Raw genomic sequence first — 19,947 nt, 5'->3', positions numbered from 1 at the left:
GATTCCTCTCCTGAAAACTGTTTATTTGGGTGAGTAACGTGCTTCAGTTTATTTACAGTAAGCTTAGATTTCCAGATGTCCACTAAGGCTTGCTGCACCAGCGTTAGCATAGCTATCCGCTAGCACGCTAGCTAGTCACCTAAACTAGTAAAGTTAACCCAAACTTAAACGACAGCGTTACACTGAGTAATCCTGCGTGTTCTGGTAAGACAGTGAGATATTAGCTAGCGATTCGTCCCCCGTAGCTTGTTTTAACACTGTAAACAAGCAGATTACAGGCTGATAAAACTCACCTCTGAGAGAGTTAGCGCTTAGCATCTAGCTAATGCTAGCCAGGCAAAGCAGCACAGACTTACAGGTCGATAACTCACCTCTGAACAGGGAACGCTTAGCGATTAGCATCTAACTCTAATAATACTGCTCCAGCAGTATTAAAAGTGCTAAATTTAGAAAATACTGATCTCTGAACAGTGAAAAAGCTAGCTAGCTAAGCGGTTAGCATCTAGCTAATGCTATTGCTGCTCTGCACGGAGTGTGTGTTTACTGCTCCTTACACCTGACGGGTAAAATTTAGATAATACTGATCTCTGAACAGTGAATAAGCTAGCTAATGCTATTTGCTGCTCCAGCCTCGGAGCTGCACGGCTCTGGACTCTGTATAGCACTGAAACTCTGTATAACGCTGCACGGAGTGTGTGTTTACTGCTCCTTACAACCTGACGAGTAAAATTTAGATAATACTGATCTCAGTGAATAAGCTAGCTAGCTTAGCGGTTAGCATCTAGCTAATGCTATTGCTGCTCAGCCTCGGAGCTGCACGGCTCTGGACTCTGTATAGCACTGAAACTCTCTATAACGCTGCACGGAGTGTGTGTTTACTGCTCCTTACAACCTGACGAGTAAAATCCATACAAAAGGCGCACCGTATTATAAGACGCACTGTCAATTTTTGTGAAAATTAAAAGTTTTTAAGTGCGCCTTATAGTCCGAAAAATACGGTAGCCTTATTATCAGCATGTGAAACCTTAAACTGTGTTATGATGAGCTACTGTTTAAATTAAGGACTAAGGACTTTAAATTAAGGACTTGCCTGATAACTGTAGAAGGACTGCGTGGAGGTTTCTGTTGGGTCAGAGTCAGTTATCCAGCTGGTTGACACAGTGCTCACAGCATTTTTATCTGGTCCCTCCTCCAAGAAAAGAGGGCGAACCATAACCTGTACATTTCATTCAGTTCATTCTAACTAAGAGCCAATTTTAGCATCTTTTCTTCGAACATCATTCAAAGCATAGTCCCGCCCTATCGCGCTGTAACTGGCTGAAACTTGTTTGTCTAAATCTTCTCCTCTTAAAGTCCAATCACAGATCACTTTTCCACAGAGTTGCCAGGTTGGCGGTTATCCTGCCAAATTTGAAATTTGAAAAATTAAAATCACGGGTACATTTTTTCAGCAGGTTTCAACTGAGACATAGCACATTTACAGGAACTGTTGTATGTGGTGATTCACTCACACTGACCATAGCTTATGCTTTTTTTCTTGCAAATATTTAAAATGATTTAAAAAATGTAATACATTATTAGTAATATAATACAAATCTAATATAATATAATATAATATAATAATATTCGTATGCCCTTATACACAAAATTAATGATAAAATACAAAGTAAAATTAATAGACTGTATAAGTGTAATACACCTAAATATAAGATTTTGGGCTAGATCTGTAATGTATGTAACATCTGGGCAAAAAAAAAATGTAATAACTTGTCAATCTTTGTTACATTCAAATTTTTAATATGCAAACATGAATATGACCGCTTTAATTAAGTAATTGTAGATGATGTAAATGTATTTTGTTTCTAGGGTTTGTAACTGTGGACCTTTATTGGCACATTCAGGGTGCATTTTAAATCATGGTACTCTTTTGTCTCTTTTGTGAAATGCTTTACTAAGAAAGACACTAATAAATACAAAAAAAAGCATTTGTTCTAAAAAAAATATTGCAGTTTAGCAGTTTAGAGATTTTGTCTTTATTGCAATATGTTTTTATATTTCGCAATATATAGACATAAATGGTCCATGCATGAATTGTCATATATTAAACAATATATGTACTTTTTTCCATATATGAAAACTTATTATTCAATATATTGCACTATATTTTACAATATATTGCCATATATATTTGTTTCGTAAGGGATATTAGTTACAAAGAGCTAGAAAGTAAACAAATATACCAAATAATTCCTAAATATACTAAATCGTTCCAAATATATCAAATTATTACCAAATATTCTAAATTATTCCTAAATATATAGAATTATTAAGATATATCAAATTATTCCCAAGAGTACAAGCCGTTTATTCTGAACTAATTAAGAACTAATACAGCCATTATTAATCATTTCCACATAACAAACCACTAATTAAGCACCAATAACACTTACACAGAATAAAGACTAATAAGTAGTGAATAAATAATTTATAAATGTCTAATTATGGCTTTATTAAGCAAATAATAAGACATTAATAAGCGCCTAATTTGTGTTCCTTAAAATAAAGTGTTACCAACACTGTATAGGATATTTTTGTTCAATCCCTTGAGTTAAACCCGAAAGTCTACACTTCAGCTGCATCTCATGTGTATCATTTGAAATTCAGTTTTGTGGCACACAGAGTTCAAATTACGAAGATTGTCACTGTCCAAATATTTATGGGCTTAATTGTATATAATACACATACAGACACATAGATCAATTTACACAGTGCTGTCTTTTGTTTTCTTTAGCTGAAAGACTCTTCTTACATATATATGTTTATTGAATTATATTCTTCAATATTACAATATCTCCACTGCAGGGCCCAGCCACATGTCCCTCTACCTCCTTCCCCACGCTGGTGCCTCCCTGTCGGGCTGGTCGTTCGGGGACGGGACGCCTCAGTTTGACCTAAATGGAGAGTACTTTATATTCTACTCTCACGGCCTGGATGCACCAACGTGGAAGTTCTGGCTTGAGATTCAGGTAGGTGTTAAAACTATTCAGGAGATAATGGAGAGAAAACAGTAGAGAAATTCTAGTTAAAAGCAAAAAACAGTAGGGGATGAACTCAAGGTTTCAAACAGTTGTTAGAAATGGAGAGAGACACTGCAACACTTTAATCTAGAATTATAGGAATATAGGATATATAGGAATGAAAATATTTGGGCTTTGTGAAGATATTTATACTAAACTGTGACTTGTTTATTTAAGTCATAATTTAGTGTTTTCTCTAAAATTAGGTTATTTTTTTCAGCAGCAGGCCCACATGCCACTCCCCCAGCACTGTTACATATTAGAGCGCTTCTACATACAATTTTTGACAGAAATCTGGCAAACACAGAAATGTTGTTTTAGTTTCAACCCAAAGTTTTATATTTTCAGTGCATACCCAGTTTTTCCCTCCTTTTCTTTTTTGTTGGTAAATATTTGTTGCCTGTACTTATGATTGAGTCTTAATAGGTGTTGGTTGTATCCCTGTTCAGCTGGACCTAAACTACTATAGATCTAGACCAACTACAACTACTTGATGGCGCTCCATATCATCGACACTTACTTTATCTGCTTGTGTGAATTTGCTGTGTTTATCATTTCCTCAGCCACCTTCGGACCCCTCGGACGAAAAAGGCATGATCTCGGTTGCGATCTCCTCCCATTACTTCTTCGGTGAGGACCGGTGGAGTCCTCAGCTGCACTCTTTGTTGGAAAAGTTTCCAGACTGGGCATTCACGTCCTCTTGGGTCAGCACCTACAACATGTACCGATACTGAGGGTCCACTTGCAGCCGGAGGAGGAGGAGGAGGAGGCCTGCAGGTTAGGTCCTCAGAAAGCAGGTGCACAGACACTCACTCATCCAGCATCTCGGTCCCCAGAAAGAACTGGGTCCCCACGCCACTGTGTCCACTCATAACGAATGGAGGTCCTACAAAGCAAGCCTGAACACAGACTGAGCAACACTTACTAACTGTCTCACAGTTCGTTATGGTCACGTTTAAACGTCCATCCTGTTGCCTGATTCATCGCCGTACAACTGGGGCAGCACGATAAAAGACAAAAGAGCAGTATTGCAAATATGCTGCTACACTGTGTGTTAGCAGTACACCTTGCATGTATTAAAAACACACTGTTGAAAATGGTCACAAAGCCCACGTCCTACAATGTTCTGCATTTTTTTTCCCGCTCTCAGTTCCTCTTACGATATTGGTATAGTTTTATGTAGCAAAAACAGTCTTAAATCATTTTTACCTTTTTTATTTTTATATCCTTTAAAGCTGAACAGGCTGTTTCTGTTACTGTGCCTTTAAGACTGATGAGCTAATGCTAATGAGTTATGTTTTGATTGACTGCTCTGGCTTGGGCCTCATTCAAAAAGCAGTTCAGGCTGAAACACCTCTAATAAATTGAATAGGCAGAAATAAACTAAGGTAGACTGAAAAGCTGATATCACAAAAACAGTAAATGTTAAAAAAAAAAAAAGAAATTGCTTTTATTTAAGACAAAATCAGTTTTGCATGAGATGAGCCCTTTAAAACGTAGATGTTCATGAATACATGATTGTGATACAGAGTATGTATAAACTCTATTACAGTACCCACAGTATGCAACCACGTTAATTGAGGGTTAGGTCCTCAGAAAGCAGGTGCCCAGACGTATCATCCCGCATCTTGTTCCTCAACAAGACCTTCAAGCCTGGTATGTTAATGAGCTGTGTTTTGATTGACTGCCTTGCTTTGGGCCAGTTCAGGCTGAAACACTCCTAACAAACAGAATGGGCAGAGCTAAACTACATGGTGGTGCCCATACAATAATTATAGTATGAAACCACATGAACCGAGTGCTCATTTGCATATTGCAGACTTGTATGACATAAAATATTGCAACACTGACAAAGAAAAAAAAACACTGTTGAATGGCCCTGCATGTCTGCCTTCCTTAATCCTATTTATATGCAGTAGATTTAAGGGGATGCTTCAAACTATTTCCACACATATCTGGATATTTTGGAAACCTTTTTAGCCCCCTTTCCACATGAAAAATAAAATGTTTTGGTTATTGAAAAATTAGCTTTTCAAAAACACACTCCAACGTGGAGATATGTGAAAGTTTAGTGTTCAGTATTGACTTATGGATAAGAAAAGAAAGCTCTATGAAAACACTGACTGAATCTAATGACTTTCTTATACAAAATTTTAAATTATGTGAATGGAAATCCAATCATTGATTTAAAAAACCTAATAACAAAAACCTGACTGACAATGAATCTGGTGACCGGCCAGGCCAAGGAAGTATTACAATCTGACAGAGACTTTCCTGGGAAACATGTCCCTCGTTTCACTACTTGTGGAGACTGACTTTGACAAGGCCTCCATAATTAAACTCAACTGCTGAAGAATCCTTAACAGAATGATAGCAGTTGTTCCAGTTCATAGTGGTTCAGGTTTCTCCTTCACTAAACCACTGGAGTTAAAGAAGCCAATTCATTGAAACCACTATTCTACTATTTTCAGTAGTAGTGCAGTCAACATTCTCTCACCAGGAGGTGCACTGCCCAAAAGTAGCCTCTGCGAGTCGTTTTATTGGGCAGTGAGGAAGGCATTTTATGCCCTCTTGTGTATGCAAGACCACATCTTGTGGATAAGACCACATCTGTAATCATTCACAAACATAACTGCAGTCTTGAGTTTTGCAGTATTCTTGGTTGTTTTATAGTTTTTTCGATGACTGTATTTTCAAAAATGAAAGGAGGAAATTTATTTCAAAAACATCCAGATATTTGTGGGCGTGTTTTTCAAATTTAATCTAATCTAATCTGCTGTGTCTACCACCTGGTCGATTTGCACAGTCATTTCAAACAGCCTGCTCCTCTCAAAAAATTCCCTGAAGCACTTGTAGTGTTTCTAAGCTCCTCCCACCTTGAAGATGCATCAGCTTTTAATATGGAACGTATAAGTTCTAAAGGAGAGAAGATCTTGGTTTTTATTCTGGCTGTAATTTTTTTGTGCGTTTTTAAGCCATTTCATAACAGGTTTTTGTTTATGACAGTGACCAGATGTAAAAACGTGGGGTGTATCTTCCACTTACTCATTAGCTATGTATGGTATTTCTATTTCAGAATGGATGCATTTTAACACGCAGCATGGCTGGTCAGTCTGCACTATATATTTAGTTTTTTAAAGCGTCGCTAACAACTGATGGAAGCTAATGTACACCAGTTAGCATGGTGCTAAATCATCACACACTCGCCTCAACCTGTGTGGAGGTGTTGAGTAACCTCTAATAGACTTGTTTATGTGGTTCCTGACACTGTATGACACACTGCTATCTACAGACTGGGACTGAAAAAGTATGTTAGCCAAGCTAACCGCAGTTGGTAGTTCTGTCAATCTCTGTGGTTGATGGAAACGTAGCTAATAAACCAAATGTGGAGAATCCTTTTTTTTTTTTTTTTTTTTTTTTTCTTAATGTTAGAAGTTGTCATTGGGAGGTTCCTAAAACTTGCACTAGAATTACATGGAATCATTAGGATTAGTTTGAGAGATGTATAAATGGGCTCTGGGATTATTGGGATGTTTGTTTACACAGATAAAGACTAGAAAGACTGATTGATTTTTTCTTATTTTTACCATAATCTCTAAAAGTCTTACAAGATAATCAAGATGATTTTGTTTCATTATTATTTGAAATTAAGAGGTGTTTGTCTGTTTTTTCTTTTATAAATAGCACTTCTAGATCAGGGGTTCCCAAACTATTGCATATCACAGCCCACCTGTTTCTAACTAGCCCACAATGCAGAAACAAAATTACTATTGTGATGTAAAATAGTTTTTGTTTTTTATTTCTCAAGTACTGACAGCTTTTCTGAGGACAGTGTCTTTTTTATTTATATATTTTTGTTTAAGGGATTATACCTAGTTCTCTTCATTGAAAATGTTGTCTAGTCCAAGACTAGGCCTAAAAATGCCTTTAAAACTGGTTTCTTTAGGCTAAAATCACACAGCAAGTGACAGTGACCCAAAAACCATTTTCTCCATTTTCTACCATTATCTCTCTAAACAGTGCGTCTGTGTAACATAAGCAAAACAGCATTGCTTCATGTGATGTTTTAGTTTCATCCTAATCAGAATCTTAGGAGTTATAAATGAGTTCAGGCTGACAGCTGGGCAAATAGATTGTGGTCAAAACTAGCTAAAAAAAAAAAAAAAAAAAAAGAGCAGTTATGTAGAGCACAATGGGCCTTGCTCCTTCCCCACATCACTCCTAGGGTGATGTCAATCAGCACAAGGCGTCTGTAAGCTGATGTATAGGAACCGAATCGCTACGTTTTACTCTAAGCGCGCTTTGATGCTACTCAGCAATGCTGCATCAGCAGCAGTTCAAAAAGAGGTGGTGGCTGACTTCACATGTGTCGGAGGAGGCATGTGCTAGTCTTCACTCTCCTTGTGTTGTGGAATCACAAGGGATGGGGGATATACAGCTGACTAGCAGCTGAATGCGTGGGACAATTGGCCTAAATAATTTGTTTTGAAAATTTGAAATAATAATCAAAAAAGAAACACTGAGCGGTTGCGACACAAGTGTTTAAAAATGATTAGAGAGACACATTAGAACAAATTTATAAGTACTTTTCTTGTACTCAGATTACATTAAGTATAATAATGTTATTTTTTTTTTTATTGGATGTAAACAAAAAAAATGTTGGATTTGGGCCACTTTTACCTGCTGTGTGAATGTAATGTAGCCTTTATTGTCTGCATCAGGTGCCCACAGCTGATGACGTTTAATCTGATTTATTTATTCATTTATTTTAATATGTCCCACTCTTATTACTTAATCTTGGTTTCCCAGAAAAGCATTAAGCCTTATTATGGACATATACAGCTCTGGAAAAAAATTGAGACCACTTCAGTTTCTGAATCATTTTATCTGTTTTTGCTGTTTATAGGTATATGTTTGAGTAAAACGAACATTGTTGATGTATTTTATAAACTAGAGACAACATTTCTCCCAAATTCCAGATTGCAAATTGCAGAAAATGAGGAGCTTTCAGACCTCATATAAAATAAAATAAAAATAAAACAAGTTCATATTCATAAAGTTTTAAGAGTTAAGAAATAAATATTTGATGGAATAACCCTTGTTTTTCTTACAGTTTTCGTGCATCTTGGCATGTTCTCCTCCACCAGTCTTACACACTGCTTTTGGATAATTTTATGCCTGCACTGCTGGTGCAAAAAATCAAGCAGTTCTGCTTGGTTTGATGGCTTGTGATCATCCATCTTCCTCTTGATTAAATTCCAGAGGTTTTTAATTTGGTAAAATCGAAGAAACTCATCTTTTTTTAAATGGTCTCTTATTTTTTTTCCAGAGCTGTATATTTCTATAATTTCATTTAAATGGAAAATCTCTTTTACTCATAGTCCAAAATCGAGACTAGGATTAACCCCTGTCTTAGTTACTGCCTCTTCTTAAAATAACAACTAAAGGGCACTTCGTGGCCCACAGTTTAAGAGACCCTGTTGTTTTTGTTGTTTTTTTTTTTGTTTTTTTTTAAGATCATTTCTCTCGTTCTGTAAAGTGCTGAGAAGGGTTCTATGACATTTAACATTAGTGGAAAGCAGTTTGGTGGTTTAAAGGGATAGTTCTGTATTTTTGACATGAGTCTGTATGGCATCATCATAACCAGTGTCGTGCATCCACACTGACTTACCCCCCACAGCGTCCTGTGAGCCGAGTTCTTGTCCAGTTTAGGTCAAAGCGAAAGTAGTCCGGCATGTTTGCTGGGGTCAGGAAAATAACTCCTTTTTCTTCCCAAAGCAGTACGTGTTCAAAAGAGTGATTTATTTACATCACAAAAAACTAACCCTGCAAAAGTCACGCCTCGTAAATCACTTGGGTCCTACTTTCTCTCATTTCGTATCAGTGCGCGTCATTCTGACAGCGAGCTGCGCACGCGTCAACAAGCGAGAAGTAAACAAAGCGACCCAAACACGTAGGCTAGCTGTCAGGTTGCAGCGCTGCGCGCATTGATATGGAACGAGAGAAAGTAGGACCCAAGTGATTTACGAGGCGTGACTTTTGCAGGGTTAGTTTTTTGTGATGTAAATAAATCACTCTTTTGAACACGTACTGCTTTGGGAAGAAAAAGGAGTTATTTTCCTGACCCCAGCAAACATGCCGGACTACTTTCGCTTTGACCTAAACTGGACAAGAACTCGGCTCACAGGACGCTGTGGGGGGTAAGTCAGTGTGGATGCACGACACTGGTTATGATGATGCCATACAGACTCATGTAAAAAATACCGAACTATCCCTTTAAAGAACCACAAGCAAAGCTTTTTCCATAAATCTGAAGAACCCTTTGAAAGCAGGTACAGAAGCATGTATTCATTTAAATGTTGTTACGGTTCTGTATATTACCCTGGGGGATCCCTGGTTCTAAGTGACTAACTGAAACTGACTGTATTAATGTGTTTGATTCTGTTCCTGTCTGTAAGATGAGCTGGAAGATGAGTTGAGGTTTAATGCTGCTCACCATACTCTCACCCTCACTGATGGTCTTAAGCAGGGGTTCTTTACCTGAGAGCGATGCTATACTGTGAATGACTTCTAAATGTCACCAAACTATAACCACCATCTTTACTGAACTACGATTTTATTTTACTAAACTTAACTTTTATCTGATTATTTTGACCAATATTGAGGCACAGTGCAATCTCCAGTGCTGAGCAGCACTTTAGGGACCGTGGGAAAAACACCAGACAAGTTGAATAATGAAAAAAAAACGTTCTAACTTTCCCAAAATGTGACCTAAAAATTGGTTCACCATCACAAGTTTGATACGGTGGTGAAGAGGGGAGTCAAAAAAAAAGGCAAACCCTAAAAAAGGGGTTGTTTAATAAAAAAAAAAAAAGGTTAAGAACCCCTGATCTAAGTATTAAAACATACTGTTGTTGTTGGTACTTGTACTGAGGAAACATATAATTGCTCTGGGTCTTAAATACAACATTTTTTCTGATTGATTTCTGACCCTGGATAAGATATAATCAAACAAAATTAGTTTGGTATCTGATTGAGCAAGACTGGGCGGCAGTGTTAGGTTAACTGTATTAATGGTGAGGTAGAGGATGATGTAACCTCACACAGTTCATCAATCTTCATCCTCAACATCTCTCAGCTCACTTAATCCCACCTCATATAAACAGTAACCTCCAAGCAGAATTAAAATGGTATTCTATTTAACATCAACACTGTTTAAATCAAATGTTTTAACACATGATGTAGATTAACGTTACAATCAGTAATCAGTAAAGCAAAAATAACCCCAGAAAAGAAATCTAATGAATGCTGAAGTGTGCCTAATTTATTTCAAATTTAAATATGAGAAAATGTTCGGATTAGTTTGATGGTTGTTTGTACTGGTGGTTTGATCAGAAGTTGTCAGATGTTTGAATATGAATTTTATGATTATCCCTGTGAAACGCTACACGCTGTATAAAACACTGGGTATCAGAACACTGTCTAATCTTTGTCTTTATTTCATCATAGAATACACCTTTTATTCGCTGTTTAAAAACATGTTCACTTCAATAATTCCTTTGCTAGTATTGACCCACGCCCTTGACTGGGCAGAGAAGAAGAAAAGAGGGGGAGCGAACTCAGAGTATTTGGGATGCAGTTCGGGGCAGCTTCGCTGTAAAGCGTGAAGCCGAAGCCCCCCCCCTCTCTCACGAAGAGACACAAGAGAAGAGAATAAAATTAAAGAAGGAGGAAGATGGGGAGGAGGTGGGCGCGAGGTTTGTTCAATGAGCAGGTAGAGAGGAAGTGACGGTTTAAATAGGGAAGGAAGTGGGAGGAGTGAGGGCGTGGATCACTCCCAAAACTTAGTTATGATACATCTTCTTCTTTTTCAACTCTACATGTTGAAAAAGAATTTCTAATATACAGTACAGGCCAAAAGTTTGGACACCCCTTCTCTTTTTCAATGCGTTTTCTTTATTTTCATGACTATTTACATTGTAGATTCTCACTGAAGGCATCAAAACTATGAATGAACACATGTGGAGTTTTATGTACTTAACAAAAAATGACCTGTCCTCCACAGACACCGGACCTGAACCCAATCCAGATGGTTTGGGGTGAGCTGGAGCACAGAGTGAAGAAGGCAAAGGGGCAACAAGTGTTAAACACCTCTGGGAACTCCTTCCTTCAAGACAGTTGGAAATCCATTTCAGGTGACCACCTCTTGAAACTCATTGAGAGAATGGTGCCAAGAGTGTGCAAAGCAGTAATCAGAGCAAAGGGTGGCTATTTTGTAGAAACCAATATATATATATATATATATATATATATATATATATATATATATATATATATATATATATATATATATTGTTTTTTTTTAGTTATTTCACCTAAAGTACAAAACTCCACATGTATTCATTCAAAGTTTTGATGCCTTCAGTGAGAATCTACAATGTAAACAGTCATGAAAATAATGAAAAAGCATTGAAAAAGAGAAGAAGGTGTGTCCAAACTTTTGGCCTGTACTGTGTAAGTTCTCATGTAATGCTTGACACATTTGATAGAGGGGCAGGGGGGGCAACTTCCGTAATGTGTAGGAACTTCATATAGGTAAGAGAATATAATAAAGAGCTTTGGTAGTGGTTAAGATAGAGGGTGATGTAACCCCACACAGTTTATCAAGTTTTATCATCCAATATCTTACAGCTCACTTAATCCCACCTCATACCAACAATACTACGGTCTCTTGTCATTTCAAGACTCGGCTACTGCAACTCCGTTCTGGCTTTTATTCCACTACTGGGCGTCAGAACAGTATAGTTTTTGGTGGTCTTCAAACACCGACTGAAGACTTGTGTTTTTAAATAGCGCTTTTCCACCGTTCTGTTTCGTGAATCTAATTTTGAACCGGTACTCTGCGTTTCCACGAACAAAATTACAACAAATTTACTTCTATTGGCTGCAGTAAAAAATTATGAACAGCTAATGTCATTGGCTGCAGTCGAAAATTAGTGGCATATGATACGCCTTTTACACATGCCCATTGGGGGCTCCAGCCTGCAGCATAAATTATCGTCGCTGTCCAATGAAAAAAAAACACTTATCTCCAAAACAGCAATTTTACAGGAGAGAGAAAAAACCTTAAAAAACCTTAAAAAAAATTATTTCAGGTAATTTTGAAGAGTTTCTATTGGTCCGTTTATCAAGAAATGTTGGCACAGTGTAAGGGACAGTTTGTCTGTTCAAATTATGTAGTAAACTAAAAATCAACAAAAATGGAGATCAGTGTTTTTCATTGGACAGCAACGATATGCACTCACCGGCCACTTTATTAGGTTCACCTTGCTAGTACCAGGTTGGTTTTGCCTTAATCCTTCGCGGTATAGATTTAACAAGGTACTCTAAACATTCCTCAGAGAGTCTGCTCCACATTGACATAATAGCATGATAGAATCTATGTGGGAAAAGTTAGAGTATCAGAATACTCTTTACCGACACCAGCGCATTCACACTGGAGAGAAACTGAATCCCTGTTCAGACTGTAGTAAGAGTTTTACTGACCAGAGTAATCTCCATCTACACCAGCGCATTCACACTGGAGAGAAACCATCAGTGGCGTGCAGTGAATATAGTGGGTACCACTTCTGCAACCACCCACCAATACCCTGATGAATCTGATTGGTTAGATTGTCCTGCGACTTTGCTAATAGATTCATTACTACACCCTTCTCAAAATCAGCAGAAGGGGCACGCAGACATGTGGGGCAGAAGCCATTTTAAAAAGCTTTAATTGGTTAGAACAGCTGTCAGTCAGATAAGAGTCCTGTAGCAACTGAAAAACACAGATTAATGCTTTGAATTAGTTGATGTTTTTTTTTTAGTTAATTTATAAAAAAAAATCTTACTCTTACACAATACCTATGATATATATTTCCTGATTAAAAATGATGTAATTATTTACATGCATGTATTATCACCCCGTTTCTGAAGGGTTAGAAGGGCCTTACTGCACACCACTGGAAACCATATCACTGTTCAGACTGTGGGAAGAGTTTAATCAACAAAGTAATCTCCAACAAAACCAGCACATTCACACTGGAGAAAACTGTATTATTGCTTTGAATGTGAAAAGAGATTCAACATAAATGCTCTAAGATCAGTGATGAAACTGCTCTTTAAAACATCAATAAAACTTTTCAGGAACAACAGACCACAAAATAGCTGTAGCTTACTGAATTTAGAGGAGAAAATTCAGTAAAGTTTTGTGTTTCTGAAATGTGCATGGAAAGCCACATATACTGTGTGTTGTGATGAACACCATGTGCATGTGTGTAAGTTTGAAAATTGTACATTCTGCCTCAATTTGTCCTTAGAGTTCCATTCGTAAAATGGTTAAATCAATCAGGGACGTTTTTGAGTTCTAGAATTAGTTAAAAGGACTATGGCTGTACGTATTGTATTTATAATGATCATTTTTTGATTTCTTGAACCTAAAAATTTCGGGAGGTAATTATTGATAACTTGCTGATGTAACAGAGTAAGAAAATCCCTGTATTTTAAATGAATTTCATAAAATTAGACTCTTTAATGTTCTAAAATGGAGTTTTGGCGGCCCCTACTGGTAAGTGTGAACTGCAGTTACGCTGTTTGATCCTTCTGAGCCACCATCCCTCAGCAGCAGTCTCTGATTCTCTGTGCTTTTATTTTTATTTTTTATAAAACTTGTAAAATGCTGATTTCCATCCATTTTAATATGTATGTTTTATTGTAAGTTTTTACTGATAACGCAGAGACAGTCCATAATACTTTTCAAAGCTGTGTTTTATATTCTCTAAAAGAATATTGTAAAGCCATATATTAGGCACTTAAATATGTTCTTGCAATATATGTGCTGTTTTAGCAGCAGTCTCTGATTCTCTGTGCTGCGGCTGGCAGTAACTGCAGTAGCCACTTCACCACGACAGAAGTAAAAATATTTACGTGTTGTTTTCCAGAATAAAAGTGGATGAAAGCATGAACGAGGGTGTGCGTGTGCTGCTGTGCTATTGGTGAGGGGTGTCGTGAAACAAGCTGGTTCTGCTGACGGGTCCGTCACACTGGTGCCGTGAATACGTCACACTTGTGAGCTGGCTTCAAATTTAAAGATATTAAAAATATATATGAATGAACGGGAACTGCCAATAATGCTTAAATATAATGCTACATAACATATTGCTGTTAGTCCCACTGTAGGGAAACTTTGACTAGAATCACTTTATTTCTTTTGTTTACTTTGATTTTAGTGTAACACTAGTTAACATAACTAGCAAAGCAGCCTTATGTGCCCAGCTCTGCTGGCCATAAAGTGATGCCTGCTAACTTAAGTTTACGCAAAATCACTGCTGTGTAATGATATAACTATTGCCACATGTGCAAAGTTGAAATTATGTATTCATAATGGATGTACACTGCTCGTCGCTCTATCTACAAGCGCTATGGGTTGCAATGAATAGACTTGCACTTCCACTAGTCGCCACTGTGGGAAGCAGTCGAGCAGTTGGAGGAAGAAAAAACAGCATTGAAGATGCAGGCAGAGGCCTGCACTCGCAGACATCACCACAAATACATGTAGAAAAATCCTGCAAATTAATAAATATTCTACAAAATTATAATTACACAATGATTTCCATGCATAACAAACACAAAGAAAACCAATAATTAATCAGTAAGATAAATAATAATAATGAATACAGTCATATGAAAAAGTTTGGGCACCCCTATTAATCTTAATCATTTTTAGTTCTAAATATTTGGGTGTTTGCAACAGCCATTTCAGTTTGATATATCTAATAACTGATGGACACAGTAATATTTCAGGATTGAAATGAGGTTTATTGTAACAGAAAATGTGCAATATGCATTAAACCAAAATTTGACCGGTGCAAAAGTATGAATACTCCTAACTACTTTTTTTTACCAAACCAATAAAATGATAAGGTTGCCCATACTTTTGCACCGGTCAAATTTTGGTTTAATGCATATTGCACATTTTCAGCCTTTTTATTTTTTTTCTGGTCAAAACAAAGACCTACTCAGACATCAGTCAGAAAAGATTTTCAAATAATTTGTCAAACTAATTTCCATTTTTTATTTTACATAATTTGTCAAAATACCTACATTTTTAGATGTAAATAAGCCCAAAATATTTTTGGAAGTCAAAATAATATTTTTAAATTGTTTTAAATGTAGTAATACATCAGTTTGTAGTCAGGATGGATGCTAATCCTTTTGAGTTAATGAGCTAAAGCTAGCTCTCTTTAGCTCAGTGTCCAGCACACTAACACAGTGATAGACTATAGTTCACAACACATTTTAGAGTTGAAAAGGATTTTTACCACGGTACCTCTGATATTCTTATGAATTTTTAAATAATCATGTCAAAATAAGTTTTAGTTCATTTAAGTTTTAATTAATTTTAATTGTTTTAATAAAAGTCTAAATCATGACTTCCACAAATAAAGTAACTACGTCTCAGACTTTCAAATAATTTCCTTTTTTTGGGGGGGATTTTAGGAATTGGTCAACCGAATTTTTAGATTTAAAGTTTTATAGATTTCGATTTATTACCATATTAAAACAATTAACTTTTTATATTTTTTTTCAAAATAATGGACTATGTCTGTGTCTGGTATTATAATTAACCATTTTATGTATATACATATTTTTTATTTTTACCTCATTAAAAAAAATAAAACACAAAACATAAAACTACAAAGAGAAACTGAAGATTGATTTCTTCTTTTTTTATTCAACATCAGGCAGTGGTTAATAAATCTATGGAGAAGAATTAGTGCCAAATTAAAAAGCAAACATTACCGAATAAAAATGTAAATGCAAATCACAAAATGCATTGCTTTTCCTCACTAACATGCAGAATATGTGCCAAAATGAAATGCAAAACCTCTATTACATTGCATTTCACTGCACAATGCACAGGATTGTATTTTGTCTTTGAGAAGTATTGAATTTGTGCCAAATTAAAATGCAATCACTGTCCAATCAGAACCAACTACTGAAATTGGGGCGGGGCTGAGTAAACTCAATAAGGGGAAGCATCAAGTTAAAAAAATTAACCAAACACACCCACACCACCCCACATGGACCTGCATTCAGCATTCACAGCCTTCACGCTGGACCAAATTAACCGAAGCCCTGGAGAAAGTGCACCCGGGACAGGAAGTGTGAAAACCGAGCCTGTGTTAAAAACCAACTCAACTTTAAAAGGCATGCAGTCATCTGCAACTGTGCCAGCCTTCATTTATACAATTAGTGTTTATTTCCTCTTATATTATGTTGCAATATATATATTTTTTCTGGTTTAAAGTACAGCTGAATGCTGCTTCTGATTGGTTTCTCAGCTCTGCCCCAAGTTCAGTAGTTGGTTTTGATTGGACAGTGAATACATTTAATTTTGGCACAAACAGCGTACTGCTCCTAGACGAAATGCAATCCTGTGTATTGTGATTTGCTTTTCGCAGCGCCACACAGTGGAATGAAATGCAGTTGAGCAATTCTGGCACAAATTCAGCATTTGGTTTTGAAAATGTAAATTCCTGTGCATTGTTTTTCAATAAAGAGAAGTGCAGAGTCTTGAAGATTAAGAATTGCCTGTAATGACTTGGGATTTGACTGTCAAGACTTGAGACTAACTAGTTATTTGCAACTTAGCATAATTTCCGGAGGTGAAAATCTTCACTACTAGTTATTTCCACCCACACACACATGCATGCTAAAAAACTCACACAGCTCCTCTGAAAGATGTTTTTAAAAATAATTTATTTGTCTTTATGTACAGGAAAATATAGAAAACAAGAACTTGGTAGAAAAAGTTATCGTACAAGAAACTGTCGCTGTACACTGCGCGGAGAGCGAGCTCCTGCATGGCTGGAGGAAATTTAAACTGTACACGTTCAGAGTCCCAGAGCCGCCGACACGCATCGGAAAACGAGTACCGCTCTGTGCCACTTTACACTCCGGCAGTTTGTTTTGGGGAAAATGAAAAATTGAAACAGTTCGGCTCCAGCCGTCGCCTTCAGCTTCGAGGACGTGTCCAAACCAATAGAAAGGGGCATAAAAAACAAACAAAACATGAAGACAAATAAAAAAAAAAACATGTTTTGTAGCATTTTGCATATTCAGGTTCTCGAAACAAAGCCACAGCGCGAGCGCAGAGAGCGCCCCCCGCAGGCCAAAATCTGTTCTTTGGTCAGCACAATAATATCGAGGGGAAGTAAGTACACAAACAAACACGCTGCTGTCTGTCATTACAGCCTGGAAACATAGAATAGACTAGCAAAGATGAACACCATGCCGTCACACAGCCGCGTGCACCAACACAAAGTTTACACAGCGTAAAGTTTACTAAATGAAACAGTGTCCCACGTTAGTCTGCGCGTGACCCGAGGAGCAGCAAGAAACCGTTGGATCTGTACGTGGAACTGAGATCAGATTAAAAGCATTAAAACATTAAGACGCGTGTTCTCTAAGATTGCACAAAGACGTTTAATGGTATTAATACTGAATTTATGAAAAGTACAAACATAAGCTGCTTTTAATTAACTGATCTCTCCGGGCTCCGCCCACAAACAGGCTGTTAATTAGTATAAATTGTGCCTCGAAATCTGCCGAAAGATACTCCATTCGCCCATTAATGGGAAACTGTTACTACACCAGTTTTGAGCGGTCATTAGCTCTGCTTCCAGCATGAAGGTGATAAGACTAGTTTTGGGTCGGATAGGATTTTTATCACTGTTGTGTTAAAACTTCAAATCCATTACCATCCAGCAATCCAGGATGTGTGTGGCTGGAGCATGAAAAAAGTAATGCACATGCTATAGTTTTGTTTGATTATTTTTTTCTGTATTTATCCTATTTGCATGCAGCCTGACTTATTTTCTTATTTTCAAGTCAAATTATAACTTTTTGACCAGGGGCGTTTAAACTTTTGCACAGAATACAAAGGAGTTTAAATTGTGAGTAAAAGCGAATGCTGGTTTAAATAAATTAATCCAGGCTTTAAATCACTGATCTTCAGGTTTCTCACTCTGTTGGTCTCCACCGGTCTCTAGTTTGTCGTTATAAAATGCCACAAGCTGTGATTTCTGGAGAAAAAGCAATACTATCTGAGTTATGATGACAAAAAGCCTCTTCAAGCAATTAAACTGAACAGTGGAATCAAGTGACATCTCAGGAACGCCCCCTCCAATCTTAAATAAATAACTAATAACTAATCAATGCAGTCGGGTGATAGAAACAGCAATACTAAGAATAATATTTCGTGATAATAATAATAATATTAATAATAATAATAACAATAAAAATAATAATAATAATAACAACAACAATGCTATTGACAAGGCTGTAGCAACAATAAAACAAAATATAGAGACAAAAGTCTAAAATGCTCTTATCATCAAAACCAACAACAACTTCTCTCTCTCACACGCACGCGTGCGCAAACACACTAACATGAGGGAAATAAATAAAAACTCAAAAAAGTGATCAGGCAGATCGCAATCACCTGATTAATGATCCGCTAAACGTGGAACAGATTCTTCCCTCCTAAACACGGAATTGTTCAATGGAGCTCGATCGTTCGGTCGTCTGCACATAGAGTTCAGTTTTCACCCTGTCAGGCCAACCAGACCTTAATAATCACTATGATATAACTATATGATAAAAAATAAAAAACAAACAAAAACAAAAGGGGCAGTCAAATAAATTAAAACAAAACTCAAACAAAAAATCAGAATAAATCAAAATGTTTGACAGATTAACAAAACTGGAAGGTTTAATCCAAAATTTTGGAAATCTGGGGGCAGTGGGGAATACACTGAAAAAAAAGTAACTTTTTTATCTTTTATCAGAATGCAGTTAGACACCAGCGCATGTTAACACACACACACACACACACACACACACACACACACACACACACACACATTCATAAATTGCATATTCCACTCAAGCATGAATGCTTGTTTTCCAGAGAACAATCATCCACTTCCTTATGAACCCTGCACAGACCTGGTGGTATGGGAAATATAGGAAGGTACAGAGGATGATTGATATAGGAGGGTATGCGGGAGTATGGGAGAGTGCAGGTGTGTATATGAGGTCAGGGGAACTTACGGATAAACACAGGAATTTACTGGAGGTATTGGCTGGATAAGAAGGTACGTGGATGTATGGGGACACAGTACAGGTGTTTGTGATGGGGCATATTGAGGTATGAGGGTTTGAGAGGGTATAGGAAGGTTAATGGAGATACAGAAGGAAATGGGGTGTGTTATAGGAAGAGGGAGAGGGAGGTATTTTGGAGAATTTTACACAGCCTACTTAAATAACTATAGATGTTTGTAATTCATGGCATTTCTTGCTAGTTATAACAGAAACATGAAGCAAATCACAAAACCAAAGCCTAAAATAGTCTAAAATTCAGGTAAGTGATCCCTTAAAGCACAATTTGGTACTAAGCTGAGTTACGACTGTCAAACTTATGTCGTACTTAAAGGGCTTAAATAAATCTGTCTGTATTTGATAAACTGTAAAGGAATTTGACTGACATGTGCCAAAAATGTAAAAATCTCAGTTACAGAAATTTCTATTTAAAATATACAGGTTTTAGAAGACGATAAGCAAAAAACAAAACACTGAATCACGGACGATGCTTAGTCCAAGCTTGTCTAAACCTGCAACACTGGCTACAATAGAACACAGCTGAAGGGGTGGAGCCTGGATAGGTCAGTTTGGTATTAGCAACAATATTATTTAAGTAAGTGAATCCATTTAAATCCAGTTAAAGGGGTAGTTCACTTAAACATGCTAACACTGCTAATCAAAGTAG

The 19,947-nt window shown here is 36.9% G+C and overlaps 1 protein-coding gene across 1 annotated transcript in view; it reads left to right on the top strand.

The window, feature by feature from the left end:
* Window positions 1–4,529, top strand: part of LOC103041279 (endoplasmic reticulum metallopeptidase 1) — a 55,253-nt gene extending 50,724 nt beyond the window's left edge. Inside the window, exons 14-15 of the mRNA XM_007230620.4 lie at window positions 2,863–3,026; window positions 3,641–4,529. Of these exons, the coding sequence (XP_007230682.3) occupies window positions 2,863–3,026; window positions 3,641–3,811 (335 nt within the window). The 3' untranslated portion in view covers window positions 3,812–4,529. The remainder of the gene's footprint in view (window positions 1–2,862; window positions 3,027–3,640) is intronic.
* The last annotated feature ends 15,418 nt before the right edge of the window (window positions 4,530–19,947 follow it).

Source organism: Astyanax mexicanus, chromosome 17, assembly GCF_023375975.1.
Source record: "Astyanax mexicanus isolate ESR-SI-001 chromosome 17, AstMex3_surface, whole genome shotgun sequence".
Taxonomy (NCBI): Eukaryota; Metazoa; Chordata; class Actinopteri; order Characiformes; family Acestrorhamphidae; genus Astyanax; species Astyanax mexicanus.
Note: the sequence above shows the minus strand (reverse complement) of the source record. Positions and strands in the feature narration are given on the sequence as shown.